Consider the following 21541-nt stretch of genomic DNA (forward strand, 5'->3'; position numbering starts at 1 on the left):
TTCACTCAAAATATACATCCAGTAATTCTTACTTTCCCCACTTAGAGACTCATTTATTCTATGCTGTAACATTTCCCATTGATTCTAGTGTGTTGTTTCATATTTTGCAGGGTCAAGCGCATATCAAAGATGTTCTATGAATTCATGCCTTCTTTTTTAAGGTCTTTGTTTGAAGAACAAACCAAATGGAGTGTTCACGTTTGTTTAAGAAGGAAAGAAGGGCTGGACTTAACTTTTTTGAAGGTGTTTCTCCTTTCATTCAATAGGTTTCTGAAGAAGTATACTGTAAAATCTAATTAGTTCCCAGAACTCAAAAAAACGAAGGAAACTCATTGCCTCAAAAAAATTGAGTAAAGCTTAGCTAAAAATGACTAAATTAGGACAACTTATTTATTTTGAGTACTCTGTACAAGCCCATTTGCTCCCAGAACTCAAAAAAATTGGATCAAGTTTACTTAAGATGACCAAGTTAGGGCAACTTATTAATTTCGAGTACACCGTACAACCTCATTAGTTCCTAGAACTCAAAAAAACTAAGGAAACTCGTTGCCTCAAAAAAGCAAAGTAAGTAAGTAAAGCTTACTTAAGATGACTGTTAGGACAACTTGTTCATTGCAAGTCTGCAGTATTAAGAATAACTTGATATTTCTGACTGTACAATACTAATTGTTTACCTACTGACAAACATTTCAAGTTCAACTAAATGAAAAAACAATTTGTGGTACCATGAATGAAAGAAATCTCCGTCCCGGGTTTCTCCGTGGATCGGGTTTCCTCCGAGGGGTGGGCACCTATAAGCAGAGTTTTGTCTTTACCCTATAAGATTCAAAATTATTCAAAGTAACACTCAGGTATGCCGTTCAGCAGGTTAGTTACAGCGCCGGGAGTAGCTTGGGAGAACAAGGAAACACAGACTGCTTCAGGTTGCTTTCCCAAAATCAACTCAAAGGTTTATTCATCATACAACAGTTTATATAGAGGAAAAAGGTTCGTGTGTCAGCAGATTCTCAGTTCAAACCGGTACAGACCAAATAAGGAAGCGTCTTCCTGCCCTCTGAGCAAAGAAGTATCCTTTGTGTAGTTTATCAGTTCAGCTACAATTTATGATTATCCCAGCAAAATACACTCCTAGACATAGAATACAGAGTTCTTTCATTAGTGAATTCTGAAACAAACCACCTGGCCTTTAACAAGCTCTTTTCTAGGAGATAAAGACGGGAGGATGGGAGTAAGGAAGTGATCTCTGTGGTATTTTCGACCTTGGTACCAGCCTGTGATTCTTACACATTAATTCTTGGGTCACAGAGAAAGAGAAAAACAACTAGTAAATGGGCCTTATTGAGTAACAGTTTTCCTGTATAATATCACTATAAAACAATATCCTGTAAATGCTACCATGGTATCAAAATATCACAACAATGAATATGATAAAAAATAATTAACAACACTTTTTGTAATGATGTTAAAATCAGCCCAACTTTTATTTTCAAATGCAAAAAAGTATAACAGCCAACATACTGGACACTGTTCTCTTGAACAACAAACAAACTCGCGAGTTGAGAGCGAAGAGAGGTGAAACCATCTCATTTGTGCCTTCATATTGTATGAAGTATGAAGGATCAGACTGAACTGTTGTGTTGTTCAATCATTTGTCAGACTGTGTTGTTCAGTTCAGTCATCTTACGATTTTAATATATTACCACTAAATTTATTAACTGATCATTGGTTGGTATAGCACCACTCTATTAAAAAGCTAATTCTCCAGGCTGCAGGACAACAGGTTAACTGGTGTCTGTCAGCAGTGGATGAACTCAGAATTTTGTAGCCAGTGTCAAGTTTTCCAGTTTTAACAGTAATGAGAGATGTGGGCATGTTTGTGAGTGTAAGCTGGTCTTCATTGTGTGTGTGTGTGTGTTAGTAGGCGGGTAATGCATTCTGTTTTATTTTCATCTTTTTTCACTTTTGTTGCGATGCTTAGGTACCTTTCTCAACCTCCGCTTCAAGTCAGTCGGCCTCAGGTTTTCGTTTTTCCTTAACCCGATTTTCATGCGTCCCCACACTAAAAACAGTTTCATTGATCCTCCATGTTCTCTTCTCCCTCCTTGTTATATTGTTCCTCCTTCCCACCACTGCTGTCTGTCTCTCCCACATCCTGCAGCAGTTCATAGTTGTGTGCATTATCAGCAGTCATGTGGGCAGTTTTTCTTCAACTTTGTCTTGTTTTTCTCAGTTCCTTCCATTGAAACTTTTACTCCATGTGTGGCAAATCTAAAATTCCAGCTCCATTCACACACAGTGATATTGCGGGTGAACCTTCCAATTCCCATCTTGTGATTGGGAGAGCATGTCACCATCCATGATGGTGTTTGTATATGCTGCTGGTCTCCCAACCCTTTATTGACTAAGTATCATACAGGCCGCCTGGACCTATTTGGTAATTTTGTCTGTAAAAGGGCCAGAAATTAAGTGAATGTTTTTGCCTGTTTTTTTCAGAATAACCTCAGCTTTCAATATCATTTTACATTATTGTATTGTTAATACAATGGAACAATAGTCTAAAGTAAAAAAAACAAACAAAAAATTGACTTGTAGTTAAGATTTATAGTTAAGTGGAAGCTGATATTCAACATGAACAAAATGTAACACAACATCAACTTGCTCTGGAACTGTATTTTGTCATTAGAGAGAGGTTAGTTGTCCTTGAAGCTTGTTTTTCAGGATAAGACGTACATGGAGGTGAAGCTGTGAAATATTCTGTCAGGGTAGGTGTGGAAAACAGCACGGCTCCTTTTGGAGAAGGCAGTGGATTTATTTACAGTGCGGTAAAGGTGCAACAGTTCAATATATATGTATATAAAGTGATGGGTGCCCAGGTGTGGTCTCCTCCTTCTCCTCTTAGCAGTGCTCGTGACCGTGAAGTGAAAACACACGTAGTGACTCCTTCCAAAACAGTAATCCCAAGTGGCTGTCCAGCTCCTGTGATCTCTCTCCGTTTCCCTGCTAGTGGCAAACACACGCAGAGTAATTAAACAATCCTCAGCTCAACGTAAACTGCCACAAAAAAACGTCTGCGCTGCTCTACCGTGCTTCACACAATGATCCAGTGCTGACTGAAGCTTGATCGCCCTGTTAAGAAGGCAGCGCTGGAGATTGCGGATAATTGGCTACAGCTGGCCGGCTCCGATCTGCAACAGGTGCGGCCAGCCTCAGTGTGGGAACACTCTCGGGAATGCTCGTCACCGCTCGGAGGTAAACAATCCCTTTACGAGAGAGAGAGTGGAAGAGAGGGGGAGGGAGCAACACGCACACAATAACACACGGGCAGGCAGCCTGGCGAGGGCTGTCGGACCATGACAGTACCCTCCCTTTAACGGGAGCCTCCCGGCGACCGACCAAACTTGTCTGGGTGCTGCCTGCGGAATTCACCATATTGTCATCAAGAATAGCGGATCGCGGCACCCAGCAACGCTCTTCCAGACCATACCCCTCCCAGTCCACCAAATATTGGAAGTCCCTACCGCGTCGCCTAGGGTCCATAATCAGTGTTATGGAATATGCAGGTGCGCCGTCAATAATCCGGGCAGGTGGTGGGGACCCAGCAGGTGGGCACAACGGGCTGGTCTGGACTGGTTTCACCTGAGAAACACGAAACACATTATGAATCCGCATATTGCGGGGCAGAGACAACTTCAACATCACTGGATTGAGGACCGAATGAACAGGGAAAGGCCCAATGAAGTGGGGGCCCAGCTTTTTGGACTCAGTCCGAAGGGGAATGTACCTGGTTGAGAGCCATACCTTCTGGCCAACCCGGTAAGCGGGCGCTGGGGTGCGGCGACGGTCTGCCAAGCTCTTGTTCCGTTCCGCCGTCCTAAGCAAGGCCGCCCTAGTTGCCTTCCAGGCGCGCCGACATCGACGAATATGATGTTGGACAGATGGTATGGCAAGCTCACCCTCCATGATGGACAGGAGCGGAGGTAGGTAACCTAGGGAGGCTTCAAAAGGTGACACACCCGTTGCAGTCGACGTACTGGCGTTGTGGGCATATTCAATCCAGGCCAACTGCTCGCTCCAAGTGGACTGGTTAGATGAGACGACACAGGCATGGCCTCCAGTTCTTGATTCGCCCTCTCTGCTTGGCCATTCGTCTGATGATGAAAGCCAGAAGACAAACTGACCCGGGCCCCCAGTACAGCACAAAACTCCTTCCATACCCAGGAAGTGAACTGGGGCCCTCGGTCCGACACAATGTCCTGGGGAATGCCATGTAAACGGAAAACATGCTGGGCGAGGAGTTTAGTAGTTTCCAAGGCAGATGGGAGTTTAGCCAGGGCCACAAAATGGGCTGCCTTGGAAAAGCAGTCAACAATGGTAAGTATAACAGTATTACCTGAAGATGGTGGAAACCCGGTGACAAAGTCCACCGGTAGAGACCATGGACGGCTGGCGACAGCAACTGGCCGTAACTGACCCGAGAGTGGAGAGCTATGAACTTTGTTCTGAGCGCAGATGGTACACGCAGTGACATACTCTTGGACGTCTTTCACCAGAGCAGGCCACCAGAACAAGCATCGTAAGAACTTGATGGTACGGTTCTTATCTGGGTGGCAGGAGAACTTAGCTGTGTGTACCCAATGAGTGACCTTGCCACGGACAGCTGTGGGAACATACTGTCGGCCCACTGGGCCCGAACTGGGACCAGGTTCCAGTTTCCTCCCTGATCAACTTCTCAATCTCCTACGTCACCGCACCCACCACACAGCTGGCCGGGATGATAGTCCTCACCTCCTCCTCCTCCCCCTCCCCAATGGGAGCAAACTGGCGCGAGAGGGCATCTGGCTTGGTGTTACGCGACCCTGGCCTGTAAGTGATGACAAGATCAAAACGAGTAAAAAACAAGGCCCACCTGTATTGCTGGGCGTTGAGGCGTTTGGCTGTCTGCAGGTACGACAGATTCTTATTGTCCGTCCAGACCAGCACCGGATGCACACTCCCCTCCAGCCAGTGGCGCCATTCTTCCAAGGCCAACATGTAAAGGAATATGCAGGGAAACAAGCGGGACCCCCAATCTCCTGGCTAAAGTCTCATCCATAAAGCTTTGTTCCGCGCCTAAATCCACTAGTGCATTGCAGGAATGAGTTATGGACTGAAAGATAAGTTTGGCGGGGCAGCTGAGGTGGGGTAACACATCTCCCGTCGCACCCATCAGTAACCCCACCGCTACTGACGGGCCAAGTCATACAGTTTTATTAGTATTATTTATTCAGCCTGGCAGTTTCTTCTTTCTTTCCAGACATAGTAAACCTCTAAATATAAACGTGAACATTAACATGAACCCGAGAAAACCAAGACTTGAGAAAACATTGATTCCAGGAACATGATGCGAGGAAGACAGACGACCCGACAATGAATAAAGGGAGAAAGAGGACTTAAATATACAGAAGGGTAATGAGGGAAGTAGAAACACATGGGGAACACAGCTGACACAAATGAACATGATGCCGCTCAGGAAGCAAAACTAATCACACTGAACATTGAACACAAGACTGTCAAAATAAAACAGGAAACGTAGAGGGACGTAAGATGGGACACGCAAGCTTGACAGAAGGGTCGAGGGAAAGCAGATATGAGAGACAGAGAGAGGGAGCAAGGGAGAACGAGAGGGAGGAAGCACGAGAGAGAGAAAGAGGAGGAAGCATGAGAGAGAGATTTACAAAAAGACAATAAACTTAAAGCTGGTTCAAATGACACAGAACCATGGCACAATAAACAAAAGTGTTTCTTCCCATGTTTAAAAATTAATTATTAGCTACATTTTTGTGACAGATATAGTAGATAAATCTTTAATATATTTTTTTTATATTTATTGAATGGTAAACTAAAAAGTACCTTGAAACAATTCTTTCAGCCATTATTGTTCATGTGTGAGTGTGTGGCCCCTAAAGTTAATGATAGCTGAGAGAGAATTACTGAAGTTTTGTTTTATGAAATGCACTCTCTTCATAAACAACTTAGCAGATCAAGTTGATGCCAAAGAGCTCAATTTTGGTTTCGTCTGACCACAGCACAGAATCATTTAGATATTCACTGGCAAACTTGAGATGGGCCTGTACATAGGGATGGGTATCGTTTAGGTTTTATCCGATACCGGTGCCAAACCGGTACTTTTGAAACGGTGCCGGTGCTTAAACGGTGCTCAAACCGGTGCTTAAAGAATGGAGAACACAAAATTGGTCCAAAAACCTCTCATGTTCAGCTGTTTTTTTGTAAAAGGAAAACAATGTTAGCCTTTTCTGCAGCTATGGGGCATATATGGTATCACTCTTGGCTGGAAGCAGTGCTTAAACAATGGAAAAAACACAAACTTTGTCCAAAAACCTCTCATGTTTAACTGTTTTCCACTTTTTCTTTGGTCATTTTAGCCTTTTTGGCCAGGGTGAAGGGAGTATCTGCCATCAAACAAGAAGACAGCCGCATGTAGCTACGACGGTGTTTGCTAGTTCACCTTACATGCATTAATGTAATAACGTGGTTAGCCTACTCAACGTGAATTACACACGAACAACATTAAGCTACTCACGCAGAGAATAACGGCGGCTGCTGCCATCATCATCCGTCATCATTTCTGCTACACTGGCAGGGCTAGGGGCCAGGACTCTATTCTTTGGGTTTTTGGGGGATGTTGCTCCGGGTCCGATAATTGGCAACCCACCCGCAGTAGATGTGCACGGTGTGAGGTATCGCAGCAAGCTATCAAATACGGCGCATTTCTCGGCTTTAAAAAAAAAAACGCTATGCGTCGCCAGGTGTTTCATCGGATTTGAGGTGTTACCTCCTTTGACAATATCACAGTATCAGCTTAAAGCACTTGTTGCTGCTGAGTTTGCATCTTTTGCTGTGAAGTACAGCCAGACTTTTGACTGCTTCGCCTTGGGCATTTTAAATCTGTAGCTCTGCTCTAAAAGAACGTACGTACCTGGACCCGCCTACTATCCTCGGAAACGTAAAATGATTGGCTAGAATCTAAAGTGTATCACAGCTCAGGAAAAAAAAAGCACCGAAATAAAGCACTGAAATGTGCGCTGCTTTTCGGCCTGGTTACTACTGTTTATGTCAGAACCGGTGCCATCGTGGCACCGGATACCGGTACCCATCCCTACCTGTACATTTGTCTTCTTGAGCAGGGGACTTTATAGACAGTGTGTTACCAATTGTATTCCCTTATCGTAAGAGGACTGGTAGCTCCCCTTACGATAAGGGTTCAGATCGCGCGAACAGGTGTGAAATGTGTGTGTTTAGTTAGTTAGTTTGTTTGCTTGTTTTAATCAATTTTAAATCATGCTTTTTATTTGTTTTTGTTTCTAATGTCTCTGTAAAGCACTTTGAATCACCTTGTTGTTGAATTGTGCTATACAAATAAATTTGCCTTGCCTTGCCTTGTGGCTGTGGTCCCATCTGCCTTCAGGTCATTAACAGGTTCCTCCCATGTAGTTTTATTTTGATATACCGATGTCTTCATGACCAGTTACACCATATCACGAAAAATCTTGCATGGAGCTCTGGACCAAGAACAGTTGATGTTCATTTTACATTTCTTCTATTTCCAAATGATTCCGCCAACAGTTGTCACCTTTTCACCATGCTTATTACTGATGGTCTTATAACCCATTCTAGTCTTGTGCTGTCTCTTGTCTCCAATGTCCTTTGACATCTTTGACCTTTGATCTCCCCTTTGGTCTTATCCATGGTGATAGAAAACATGGAATGGAAAAATTTTTCTATGGACAGGTGTCCTTTATGCACATAATCAGTTGAATTCAGGAGTATCTGAAATGTATTAATTGGCTATAATATGTGTGCCACATGGGCACACCGCCAATCTGTGGGAACCACAATTTTGGCTGTGTTGAAGTAGATCAAATATGTATCTTAATCTATCATTTTTTCTGTATCTTTGATCTCTCTCCATTAAAATAAAATTATCATAAAATTAGAGACTATTAATTTCTCTGTAATGAGCAAACTTACAAATGCAGTGGAAGATCAAATAATTACTTCCTGCACAGTAAACACACCCTGCAGACCATCCACTAAACTGGAGTAGAACCACCAGAAATCTAGTGCATGATAGACCCAGCAGGAAGGTCAAAATGAGCTGCCGAAATGGCAGTCATGTCCAAATGATAGAACCAAAAGAAAGTGTGTAGTGATGAACAATCAGGTGCAAGTAAAATATCAATCAGAGAATTCAGATCTGCTGCTGTAATCTAGTGAGATTCCAATTCCATTATTGATATAACTTACATATTCGATTCCTTATTGATTCCCTTATTGATTCTCAATGGCTCCACTTTGAGAGTCATCTCTAAACAGCATATCAAACATATTACATTCATGCAAAATAATTACATGCTTAGTGGTCAAATGTTTGTGCATGTTGGAGGTATTTCCCCTCTTTGTTATGATCAGTGTCATAACTCCAAAAAACTAAAGTAAAAAAGTTATTACACATATTACACAAAAAAATTCTTAAAATTAATGCAGTACATTACTTAATTACACCCAGGAGAAAGACAATTATTATACTACTCATTACGTTATTTGCATGTTACTGATTATCTGATACACACTGCCTCATAATTACCAATTAACAATATAAACCTACAGGCTACAGCCCTACACACCAACACAAATCCCTATCCTAGTGAGGACACAAGTGATCTTTCTCTTAGTATTTGGGTCTGAACACGAAGCTGAAAACACAAATCAAAGATGAAAACCAGCACAAAGAGACTTTAAAGTGATCACCAAAACGATTCTACTTTAGAAATATGAACAGGTAGAAACGGAGGCTGCAACCTGACTGTTCATCAGTTTGTTACCTGTTGAGCTGGAGCAGCGGGTGGCTTCACCACAAATGATGGCTTACTTTATTACAGTGCTGGACTACACACCACTATTTTCCTCCTCTGACACACAAACTGAAATCAGTTGATCATAGCGAGAGGGTAAGAACCAGTAAGTGAGATCGATAGGCAGGCAGACTAACGATTCCAAGGTATTGGACTACTGGGATTCTCATCCCTATTGAGGACATAGATCAACTGGTAAATCGAGAGCTTTGCTTTTACACTCAGCTCCCTTCACCAAAACGGGCTGGTGCAGGGTCCACATTACTCCAGCAACAACACCAATCTGTCTGCCTATCTCCCTCTCCCTTCACTCGTGAATGAGACCAAGAGATACTTAAATTCCTCCACTTGAGGCAGTAAATTCCTCCCACTTGGACGAAATGAGGAGGCTGAGGAGTGTGATCCCTCTATAGTTGGAGCACACCCTGCAGTCTCCACTCCAGTGTGCCAATCAATGAGGTATTGCCCCTGATCGCCACTCAACATTGCAGAGGCATGTCAACCAAGACAGTCCTAAAACATCCAGAGCCTTCAGAAACTCAGGGTGAACCTCATCCACCCCAGGGGCCCTGCCACCAAGGAATTGTTTCACTGCCTCACCCCCAGGTATAGACCCCAGTCCCCAGACTCTGCTTCCTCTATAGAACATGTGTCAGTGGGTGGGATTAAGGAGGTCCTCAAAGTATTTGTTCAGTTGAAGTCAGTAGCACTCCACTCACACTATACACAGTGCATGTAGAGCACCGCTTTCCCCTCCTGACTCACATGATGGTTTGCCAGAATCTCTTCGAGGCAGTCCTAAAGTCTTTTTCCACGGCCTCTCCGAACTCCTACCACACCTGAGTTTTTGCATTAGCCACTGCCCCAGCCGCATTCCCTTTGGCCTGTCATTACCTATCAGCTACCTCTGGAGTCCCGCAGGCTAATCAAGCCCAACAGGAGACCATCTTTAACCTAATGGTTCTAACTTAACCTTCACCTCTGGGATCTACCATCTAGTTCGGGGGTTACCACCACGACAGGCATCAACCATCTCTCTGCCCCAGTTCAGTGCAGCATGAAAACTGCAGCGGAAGTGCTGAACATGTTCCATTTGGACCTATAAGATGACAGAGTCCCCAGGTGGAGCCCCTTTAAGCACCCCGAGAAGACTAGGTACTCTGAACTGATGTTTGGCACTTAGGCGCAGACAACAGTCAGGACCTGTTCTCTGACCCAAAGGCACAGGGGAAAACCCTCTCGTCCACCGAGGAAAACCCCAATGCACAGACAGCAATCTGAGGGGATACTAAAATACCCACTTCAACCTGCCGTCTGTCACTGAGGGCAGTCACCAGACTTAGACAGAGCCCAGCCCCTCTCCAGGAAACTAGTTCCAGAACCCAAGCCGCCCAACTGTATCTAGCTGGTACCTCTTGACCTCATGCACTACCTCAGGCTCCTTCCCCACCAGAGAGGTGACGTTCCATGTCCCAGTCACTAGTAGTGATGGGTCGTTCGCGAACGAAATGGCTCTTAGAGCCGACTCTTTGACGTGAACGACGCGAGCCGGCTCCTTATCGCGAGCCGTCACGTGTTTTGGGTTTTTTTGGGGTTTTTTTTCTCTCACTCTCTCTCGCACTTTTTTTCTGCTTCACTTCGCACCTGAGCCTTGTGCTTTACGCTGGGCAGAGGGGGGAGGGGCGGTAGTTACACTCAGTAGCACAGGAACAGAGCCAGAGGGAGAGAGAGAGAGCCAGGGACAACAGCGTCACATTAGAAAGGTATAGTAATCATCCACAACTATTTTCGGTTGCAGATGATAAAGGATTCAGAAAGTTTATTCATGCGGGTCCATATGACAGAGAATGTGCATCTTCTTTTTGTTTTCATATTATAATTTATATTTAATTGTGTTGTGGTTTGCAGTGTTTTGTGTTGTTTTCACTTTAAATTTGTAAAAGGAAACAGATGAAAATTTAAATAGTTAAAAGTTGAAATGTGAATAGTTGATTTTTGTATTATATGATTTATTTATTACATTTTATGTGGAGTGAAAAAATAAAAGTATATTTACAGTGGCCCCTACAGACAAAGCACATACAAACTTCAAATCACGTACGAACTCTGAAGCATGTACAAACTCCAAAACACGTAAAAACACGTACAAACTCCAAAACACGTAAAAACTCCAAAACACGTACAAAAGACAACAGAAGTGCTCCAGGATGCTGGGCGCAGTGTTGAGCCTTTGTTATCTTGTGGCTACACAAGCCAGCAAGTACCAACAACCAGATTTGGTGTGTGGTAGTAACAGGTAAATGAACTTTTTTTTAAAATTATTTGAATATATATGAGTGCCTGTGTATAAATACACAAAGAATACACACATGCTTTCAATTGTGTAATTTAAGTGATCTAGTAGCTCTGCTTTGGAAGTTCAGTTCATGCTAGAAATGTGTTTTGGAGTTTGTACGTGTTTTGTCTCTAGGGGCCACCGCATATATTTATATATAAACATATACAAATAAAACCACTTTTTTTACGTTAGTAATTCCTTTTGTGCATAATTTTACATTATTGTTAATAATAAATTAATTAAAGCAACAAAACAACCTAAAGCGCCGGTTCGGAGCCGAAAGAGCCGGCTCTTTTTAGTGAGTCGAACCGAAAGAGCCGGATCTCTAAAAAGAGCCGGAAATCCCATCACTAGTCACTAGTGTTGGTAGCCGGGGATTGGGCCACCAGGCTCTCCACCCCTGGCAGCCGCCCAGCACACACTGCACCCGTCCCCAACGGCGCCTCCTCCTCCCCAATTAATAGGAAAAGATTGAACCTATTTCTATGGGTTTGTGGTGTTTAAAAACTGCTGGATGAAGCTTGTTATTTTTTGTCACTGCATCATTAAGTGAATTACAGCTTCTGATGGGACTTGACAGGTTGAGCTCCTGTGGTGGTTCAAAATTATATCTAATAAATATGTCTATATTCTTCCTACAGGGATCCTGCAGTTGGTGAAAAGATGCATCTCTGGACATAATGATGATATTGATTATAAATTCTGAGATTATAAAGTGACAATACTTTGTCACTAACTAACTATAAGATTGTGAAAGGATGCAGAAAACCTAAGAAGGGATAGGTTAAAATTTAGGGGGTAACAGGTAATTTCCACTAATTTTTGACAACCCAGGTGACCCAGATCCAGGTATATACAGCAGTCTAATATGACTTAATCCAGAACGAAGTGATACTATTTTTGTATATGTTTGGCTTCTGGATCAGTATAATAAGCATAATTTTGTCTAAAAATATCACTTAAAGAACTTGAAAAAAACAAAACAAAAGCACACTAATACAGCAGATCTGTATCAGGAGCAAAAGTTTTCAGCATCTTTAGAAAACTAATGTTGCCTGCAAAGAATTCAGCTAAATGTCTGTGTACATGTTTACACATCTTTGTGAGGACAGAAAATTGGCATGCTACTATACTTGTGGGGATTAACAGTCACCTATGGGTACAAAATGCCCGTCCCCGCAAATTTCAAGGCATTTTTGAGGCTAAAAATGTGGTTTTAGTGTCAGGGTTACAATTAGGTTATGGTGAGGTTTAGGATAAAGGCATTCATTTTTGATGACGGCTAGAGAAAGCATTAAATCAGTAAGATGTCCTCAGTAAGATATGAATACGAGGTTGTGTGTGTGTGTATGAGTGCTTGTATTGACAACTACTGCTGTGTAGCTGCCTAAGTAATCACAAGCTGTGAAAGTTTAAATGAATTTCTTGATGATGGTGTGACAAGTTGAGCATAATGCAGGTACATCTAGAAAAAAAATTTTCTCTTACAAAAAGACTATTTATTTTCTGTCTCAAGATGGAAAATGGCAAAATGAGAAGAAAGCTCTCAGAGTGTTGACAACACAGAGAGGATATTTTCACTGATTTATTTCCTTGTGATAAAAATGAGAGCAGCTGTGCTCTCTTAGTTCTTCTCCTGCTTGAGGAGTATGTAAATGACTATAAATTATTAAATCATGTTGAGGCTGCATCATGAGCACTTTTTAGGCCGGACTGTATGGCTGCTTATTGAGGGTGACTGCAGAGTGTTAGTGGCAGGAGCTGGAGGATGTAGGTGTAAATGCTGGTGTTTGCTGTTTTTGAACTAAGCTGCTGGAGATGGTATTTTAATCCTTCTCTCCTGTCATGCTTAACTGCCTTGTCTACTACAATGTATACATGTGTGTGTACTTGTTTAAACATCTTTGTGAGGACCCAAAATTGACATGCCTCTATACTACTCTAGGCTCAAAATATGGTTGTGGTTAGATTAGGGGTAAGGGTTAGGATGAGGCATTAATTTCTAATGGTTGGGATTAGGATAAGTGGCTAAGAAAAGCCTTATGTGAATTTGATGTCATCACTGAGATGTGAAAATGAGAGAGAGAGAGAGAGAGAGTGTACATGTGTGTATGTGTGCATGCTCATTATGTTGTGAATGCAACAGCTTAACTGGGACTAGCTGTGCCGACCAGATAACTCCACTCCTGATAAGACCAGCAGAACAGTGACAGAACCACCAAGAACCATACTCCCAACACTTTATAAAAAAATTTTCTCAACTGCTTTGCCAGTTCAAATGATTAATCCCCTATTTTCCATGCTTTTCAGATAAAGAAGTCTCCACAATAATGCCGTCTGCCAGGTCTCCAGTATTGCCATCAAGGAGCACAAAGCAAGGCAGCCCCAAAGAAAAAAACTCTAGTGCCGTGACTGGTGGTTTGCAACAATCAGTGCTGGCTCAAAAAGGACAACTGGTTTCCCAGAAAGGGGGCATCCTCCCTTCTGCTCTGCCACAGAACCTGCTCCCTCTTTTGGGCAGAGGACTTTCCATCAATCATACCCCGGAGCATCAAAGCAGAGGATTACCGAGGCGGGTAAAGTCCCCCGCATCAACTGCAGCATCAGGGCAAGGCAGCAGTCCAACTCAGCCAATTCCTACAGACGCACATTCTCGGATGCCTCACACAGAGAGGCACACCCCTGAGCAGGAGGCTGAGATCACCACTGTGAGCATGAGGCCAGACCTTGACGCAGAGATAGAATCAACTTCAGCAGGTATTTAAAAATAGTTACAACTTTGTTTAACTAAACGAAATATTTGTTAGGCTAGTTTTTTTTTTTCAATAAAAAAAGACAGCGAGACACCAGATTTACTTTGCTGTAGTTATTCTTCCCGCTGTATCCTGGAAATTCCAAAAGCACCTCTAATGCATGAGCAAATCAGTTACAGGAAAGTACTTTTTGTCATGGTCCTGGGTCTGTAACCCAGTGTTTATTTGTACATTTTGATTCTGGTTTAAGTAATATTCTAAGATTTAGTGTTTATTAGACACAGCTTACGGCCATACCACCCTGAGCATGTCCGATCTCGTCTGATCTTGAAAGCTAAGCAAAATCGGGCATGGATAGTACTTGGATGGGAGATCGCCTGAGAATACCAGGTGCTGTAAGATTGGGGTGGCTGTGGCTCAGCTGGGAAAACAGGTCACAAAATAATTGGAAGGTTGGTTATTCAATCCCCTTCTGCTTCAGTCTGCATGCCAAGTACCCTTTGGACAAGATAATAACCCCATGTTGCGTGTGAATGTTAGAGAGAAAGAGCACAGAAATAAAGTGCTTGTGCAAATGGGTGAATTAGGCAAGTTGTCTAAAGCACTTAGAGTGCTCAGATAGAGTAGAAAAGCACTATATAATTCACTATTTGTTCTGGTTCTTTTCGTTGTTTTCTGCTTTGTGTTATATAATTTCTTGTCTTTCAGTTCTGTTTCCATGCCTCCCTTACTTTACTTTACTTTACTTGATTTATATAGCACTCTTCACATGATAAAAACCACAAAGTGCTTCACAATAACATAAAACAGATAAACATAAAACAGTACAATCAAACATACAGCACAAATCTAATTAAAAGCTAGTCTAAATAAATGAGTCTTAAGATGATGTTTAAATGAATAAATAAAATCCAGGCAATGTAGAGATGGAGGGAGAGAATCCCACTACCTGTGGGCCACCTCTCTAAAAGATCTATCACCTCTGGTTTTAAAACGTGTTCGGGGAGCTACCAACAGCCTTTGATTAGACGATCTCAGGCTGCAAGAGGGAGTGTGACGTTCTAAGAGATCAGAAATATAGGCAGGAGCGTCATGATTCAAAGCTTTAAAAGTCAGTACTAAGATCCCCTCCCCTATGTTCCACGTTCCATGTTTTTCAGCCTTGTCTTCATATTTGTTTAACTCTTGTCTCCGTGTTCAGTGTTCCCTTTTTGTCTCCCCAGTCAGTTATGTTCCCATGTCTGCTTCTTCCCAGTCTCAGTATCAAGCCCATGTGTCTTAGTCTTGGTCTCCTTGGTTTTCGTACTTCCTGTTTAATTTTGACATTCTCTCATTCTGTGTTCAGTTTTGCTTCTCCTGTCTGATCTGTTTCTCCTGTGTTCCCAACTGTTGCCCATCCTCTTGTTATCCTGTGTGTGTATTTAAGTACTCAGTCTTTCACTGCTCGTTGTCATGTTGTTCCGATTTGATGAGTATTTCCTTGTGTGCCATGTTTCCCTAATTTCCCATAACTTCCTGGTTAATTCCTAGTTGTTTGTAACTTAGTTCCCAGTTCCCAGTTTCTAGATTCTGCATTCTTGTTTTTTTGCGTATTTTTGTTACAGCTAATAAAGCTGCCTACCTTAGTTTATCCGTTTCATGTCTGAGTCCTGCATTTGGGTCCTACCTCTGCCTGCAACACAGTGTACATGACAACTTTATCAAAGGCTTTAGTATGCTGCCATAATTAAGTCAAACAAATAGCAATCAAATGTTTTCATGTAAAATTTCTTTTTTTTTATGTTCCCCCAGGAAGTATCTTTTCGTGGTTCTCTACTTTGGACTAATCCAGCCTAGTATTAGCTCAAAAAGCAGCATACAGCAATGGTCAGAGGTTTATATCTACTAATCATATCATGAATACCATGATAATTTGGGGCATTTAATAAGTTGTTTGAAAGATTCTTTCTCTATACCAGAATAATTGTTCAACATACACATTAAATTACTTAAAAAACAAGATTCCGCTACACAAGTTTGAATTTAGTTTTTATTTTCTCTAATCTACACAGGGTCAAAAGTTTATACATACAGGTTCAAATATATAAATACATTGACTTAAATCATTGAGTTGGGGTCTAAAATGTATTTCACCTTGACAAAGCCAGGACTATTACCCCTTTTGCCAAGGTCTGGAAGAAACTGGTTAGGATATTAAGGAACAACCCAGGAACCACCAAGGCTCAAGCCTGCCATGAACTGGAAACTGCTGGAATACCAATGTCAATGTAGAGAGTGAAATGAGTTTTAAATTGCCACACACTAAGAGTGTGATGACCAGGAATGAAGCTCCTGCTTCAAAATCAATAACTTCAAGCTCACCTGATCCAGCACTAACTATATGCTTTAGCAAGAAGGAAAGTTTTAAGCCTAAACTTTAAAGTAGAGACAGTATCTGTCTGGCGAATCCAAATTAGAAGCTGGTTATACAGAAGAGGGGCTTGAAGCTGAAGGCTCTGTCTCCCATTCTACTTTTAAATACTCTAGGAACAACACGCTTTAGTCTGTCAGCAGCTACTGTTCATCTCCACTCTGCAAAAAATTTCTACCTCACATATTGTTGGTTTAACCAGTTTCATTTCTTTTAATTATAGCTGCCATATCAAAATTTTAAATAAAGAACTTGTATTTTAATACCTCAAGAATGTTTTGCTAAAACTACCTTTTCATAACCATTCATATTTTTCATGCGATGAAATATAACAACTTCTGAATTGGGCCTGTCATCAGATCAGAATTAATTCACCTGTGAAATTTAAAAAATGAGTTTGTGAAAAAAATCACCATTTGTATTCCAATCAGCTTCCGTACCCTGCTAACAAGTAGCAGGGTACTGATAAACTCAACTGAGATTTCTGCGCATATGCGCTTGTTTCTAAAGTGAATGTACAAAGACTATTATAAGCTTTTATTTTGATGTTAATTCAGCTTCATACAATTTATATTGTTGGTATTTTAATAACTGTCGATGTTTTTCTGTAAATATTATTCTGCAAAATAACAAAATTGTAGTTAATCAGTTAATTAGTCACATTATGCCTTTTAAACCAGGATATTTAATCAGTAACACCACAGGCCTTTTAAAATCTTTAGAGGAATAGAGAACATGATTATTTATATCAAGTCACAGCTTAAGAGTCTTCACTGCCCACTTTTTCTTCAGTGTAGCAGTTTAGATCCTTGTAACTTCCATCATTAATTATATGCAGTAGGGCTTCCAGTGACTTTCCAATCAGGCTCACAATAAACGGATTACAGGGCAGGATAGAACAAAAAATAAATAAAGGCCAATGCAATATAAATTCCTGTGTTTTCCCTCCAGCTGCATCCAGCTGCATGGTGATTTTTACTGATCCAGAAGGATACATTGACTCCTCTGATGACCCTCCTCTTCCAGACGGTACCTTCCTACGCTGTACCTACACTGTGACTGTGTACACTGGCTATGGAGTCGAGCTGCAGGTACACATCAGCAACATGTCAATGACATCACACACAGCCCAACTGCATTTATAGCATAATGACTCTTTGCTGGGTTGCTGGTTATCTTACTGAACAGTATTTTGTAAAGGCATGCTGCTGTGTTTTGTAGTTGTGGCTTAACCCAAGTTAAACTCTGCCTCCTTGTAACAGCTAATGGTAATGCTGTTCATTTCTGTATGATCCTCAAATATTTTTATGCTTTTAAATGTGTTAAATGTTTTCTTTATATATTATGTCACTTCTTTAGTCCAGAACTCAAAGATGCTTTATGTTAGTATGCACAAAAGTTAGTGTCAGAGGCAGATAGGCAAAGACCCAGGGGACCCCAACCAAACACTGCATCCAAAAGAGCTGAAAATCTGAGGCCATATGTCCCAATGGCAACCATGCCCTGGGGGACGAGGGAGGCCCTGGACGGAGCTCCAACAGCCAATGGTGGGGGAGTCGAGGGACCAGAGGCAGTGGCCAACCGACCCTGCCGGTGACAGACCACAGACCCTGAGAACCACCCGTACCCTGGCGGAACCCCCACGACATGATGTAGAAGCCCAAGCCAGCCCAGACCGCAACTCCCAAGAGAGCAGGCCAGCAAGCACACAAAAAATGCCCACTCAGGCACTCCAGAAAGACCAGGCGCTGAGGGGGTTGGGGCTGGGGTGAGGGGAGCTTGGAAAGCCCCAGAGGCTCAAACCAGATATCCCAATGTGGTGAGGGGAGGAAGACAGGACAAAAGACATGCTGTGGGAGAGAGTCACAGATTAATAATAAATAATGATTCAAGGCAGAGAGGTGTAAAAACACATACTGAGTGAGAAAGGTGACTGAAGAAGAAGTACATCATGGGAATCCCCCAGCAGCCTAGACCTATTGCAACATAACTAAGGGAGGATTCACTGCTAACTATATGCTTTGCAAGAAGGACAGTTTTAAGCCTAAAGTTAAAAGTAGATACCTGTAGAGATCTGTCTCCCAAATCCACCCCTGGATCCAGCCTCTCATCTTAATATAAGATGGGGCCTGATTGTTCAAGACCTTGTATGTGAGGAGCAGGATTTTGAATTCAATTTTGGATTTAACGGGGAGCCAATGAAGGAAACCCAATATAGAAGAAATATGTTCTCTTTATAGTCTATGTCAGTACTCTTGCTGCAGCATTTTGGACTGGCTGGCTATTTGTCACACGGTTTTTAGGGAAACGCCTTTTCAGGAGTTTTTAGGACATCCTGATAATATCGAATTACAGTAGTCCAGCCTAAAAGTAATAAATGCATGAACTAGTTTTTCAGTGTCACTCTGACACTTTTCCAACTTTATCTTCAAGGATGGATAAAGTTGGGTGTCATCTGCATAACACTGAAAATGTATGCTATGCCTTCTGTTGAGACTGCCTAACGGAAGCAAGTATAATGTAAACATAACTGGTCCAAACATGGAACCCTGTAGAACTCCATAATTAACCTTAGTGTGTGAAGAGGACTCTGCATTTACATGAGTCTATTAGATAGATATGATTCAAAGCACTGCAGTGCAGTACCTGTAATACCTACAGCATGCTGTAATTGCTCTAATAGAATATTATGGCCAACAGTATTGAACTCTGCACTGACGTCTCGCAGGACAAGCACAGAGATGAGTCTAATGCAGGGGTCGGCAACCTTTTTGATGATGAGTGCCGTCTAAAATTTCCTCAGAAGTCAATGTGCCATATGATTGCATTAGCAATAAATTTAATAACGCTCTATATGAACAGTTACACACTATATAGAAGAACTTTACAGAATTATATTTGTTCGCAGATGTTGGCAGCTATCAGCGAATAGTTATCAGCTATTTTGAAACAAAAAAAGACACTTTTTATCCATAACAGCAAATGAACTGTACAACAAAAATGCAAATGCTATTTATGGTCTCCTCACAACAATGAAAACAAACGCTGTTGTGACAGTGATGTACACTGTCTTGTTGGTATATGTATGATTTCTATACATTTTACATCAGATGAAAACTTTGGTTGTACGATTCAGATATTTATTAAAAGCTAGACATTTTAAATGAGAATAAGAAAGAAAAGTATATCTTTGTGTCCCCCTTTCCCTGTTAATGCCCTACCTGGCCCCCTGGCAAAACTTTGCCAGACCCGCCCCTGCACAGTTACCAGCTGTCAGCTACAAAGGATCCTGGTGTTATTTGTCTCTCAGAAACAGTTCATAACTTCCCTTCAACTCATTCATGTCACCTAAAAGGTAAACCTGTTTCTCCATCACCTGTTCAGCTCTGATGATTCAGTAAGGACATCTCCTGGTCTCATCTTCATGTTTCCCTCTCATCACATAACCAAACCGATATCATGACCAGCAGCTTTTACGACTGTGGCTCCAGCAAACATCAGCTGATACTAGAACTTAATATTAAATAAATTCTAACAACAGCTGATCAGTCTTAAATATATTGCTGTTGTTTAGCGTGACATCCACTGGTTTCCTCTTTCTGGCGGAAAGTGAGCAATAAACAAGCAAGAGAGAAAAGCCGATCAGCTGATCATTGATCAGTTTCATGATTAAAGTAGCAACAGGAGAGGGAGCGGGAGAGAGAATGAGAGAAGAGGCAGCTGACAGCGTAAAGACACAGAATAAATCCAGCTTGTGTCTTTTTCCATTGTAGATGAAGTCCGGGACAAACTGCGTTCCTTTTCAGCTCAATATCAGTCTGCTATCAGTCTGCCCCAGGACAGCTGTGGCTACAACTGTAGCTTGCCTCCACCAGTGTGTAAATGTGAGAGTGAATGAATAGTGGAATTGTAAAGCTCTTTGAGGGTCTCGAAAAGCGCTATATAAATGCAATCCATTATCATTATTATTATTAATATGAAACGCGTAATATTTTCTCTGAATACGAGACGATTACGTTTTTTACGGGACGGTTGGCAACTAAGCTTACTAACTAACCTTATGAATAAAATAAAGTTCATTATCAGTAACATCATAGCACCCACCCAGCTGTTTAGAAACTCCGTCATGCTAGCTAGTACGCCTCATCCACCTGCTGGCCTCTGTGGAAGCTCCGCAATAGCCACCACCAAACAACTGAGTTATTTTTACACATCGGCCAGCATCTGGCCAATCCACCACCTCTCATTGTTTATACCATTACAAAAACAACAACAACAGCAACAAAAACCATTGGCCGGTAAAAACAAAAAATCACCATAGCTGGACAACCATAGCCAGTCCAGCTATGGGCGTGCCATCAGTTAACCCTTCACATGCCACAGCTGGCACGAGTGCCCAGGGTTGCCGACCGCTGGTCTAATGTCAGAGGCCATAAGATCATTTGTAACCTTCACCAAAGCTGCTTCTGTACTGTGATGAACTCTAAAACCTGACTGATACTCTTCAAATAAGCCCTTCCTCTGCAGATAATCGGTTAGCTGTTTGACAATGCTTTCAACTTTTTTTGAGATGAAAGGAAGGTTGGAGATTGGCCTATAATTAGCTAGGACAATTGGGCAAGAGATGGTAAGTAACAGTTTAACTACTGCCAGGTTGAAGTCAGATACGCAGCCAATTATTAGAGATTGGTTGATCATATTTAACGTTGACTTCTTTGAGGAGTCTTATAGGGATGGGGTCTAAAAGACACATTGATGGTTTGTAGGAAGTAAAATGTTGGGTTTCAGAAAGCAGGACCCAAACACAGGAACTTTAGAGTTGGCGACAGTGTGTTTATTTACATTTACAAAACAAATAAACAAATAAAAACCATGTATTGCAAACAATCCATAGTGTGTGATTTCTTCCGTGATGACCTCCCAGTTCCCATGTACTGAATCCTTCCTGTGGTCGGTGGCAACAAACACAAACTCATCTCAGTTCAATTTACAAAAAGAGCTCAGCTCTCTTGGGTTTCCTAACAAAACATGACACAAAGGTAAGTACACTTATCGTATACAATGACTGACAAAGACGGATTCACCTGGTGAGCTAGAGTTAATGGAGTCACTTTTCAGGACCCGGGCT

At 41.9% G+C, this 21541-nt stretch overlaps 1 protein-coding gene across 4 annotated transcripts in view; it reads left to right on the plus strand.

The window, feature by feature from the left end:
- Positions 1-21541, plus strand: part of sez6l (seizure related 6 homolog (mouse)-like) — a 106260-nt gene that overhangs the window by 37595 nt on the left and 47124 nt on the right. For 3 of the 4 annotated variants that reach the window (XM_085464682.1, XM_085464680.1, XM_085464679.1), the window contains exons 2-3: positions 13561-14007; positions 17365-17504. In XM_085464682.1, the coding sequence (XP_085320808.1) occupies positions 13561-14007; positions 17365-17504 (587 nt within the window). Of the gene's footprint in view, positions 1-10599; positions 10676-13560; positions 14008-17364; positions 17505-21541 lie in introns of those variants that run through there. The other variant, XM_085464681.1, reaches the window with a different exon arrangement.

The sequence above is a fragment of the Copadichromis virginalis genome, linkage group LG7, assembly GCF_057382275.1.
Source record: "Copadichromis virginalis isolate Kocher_CV1m ecotype Utaka linkage group LG7, C_Virginalis_male_GT1.1, whole genome shotgun sequence".
NCBI lineage: Eukaryota > Metazoa > Chordata > Actinopteri > Cichliformes > Cichlidae > Copadichromis > Copadichromis virginalis.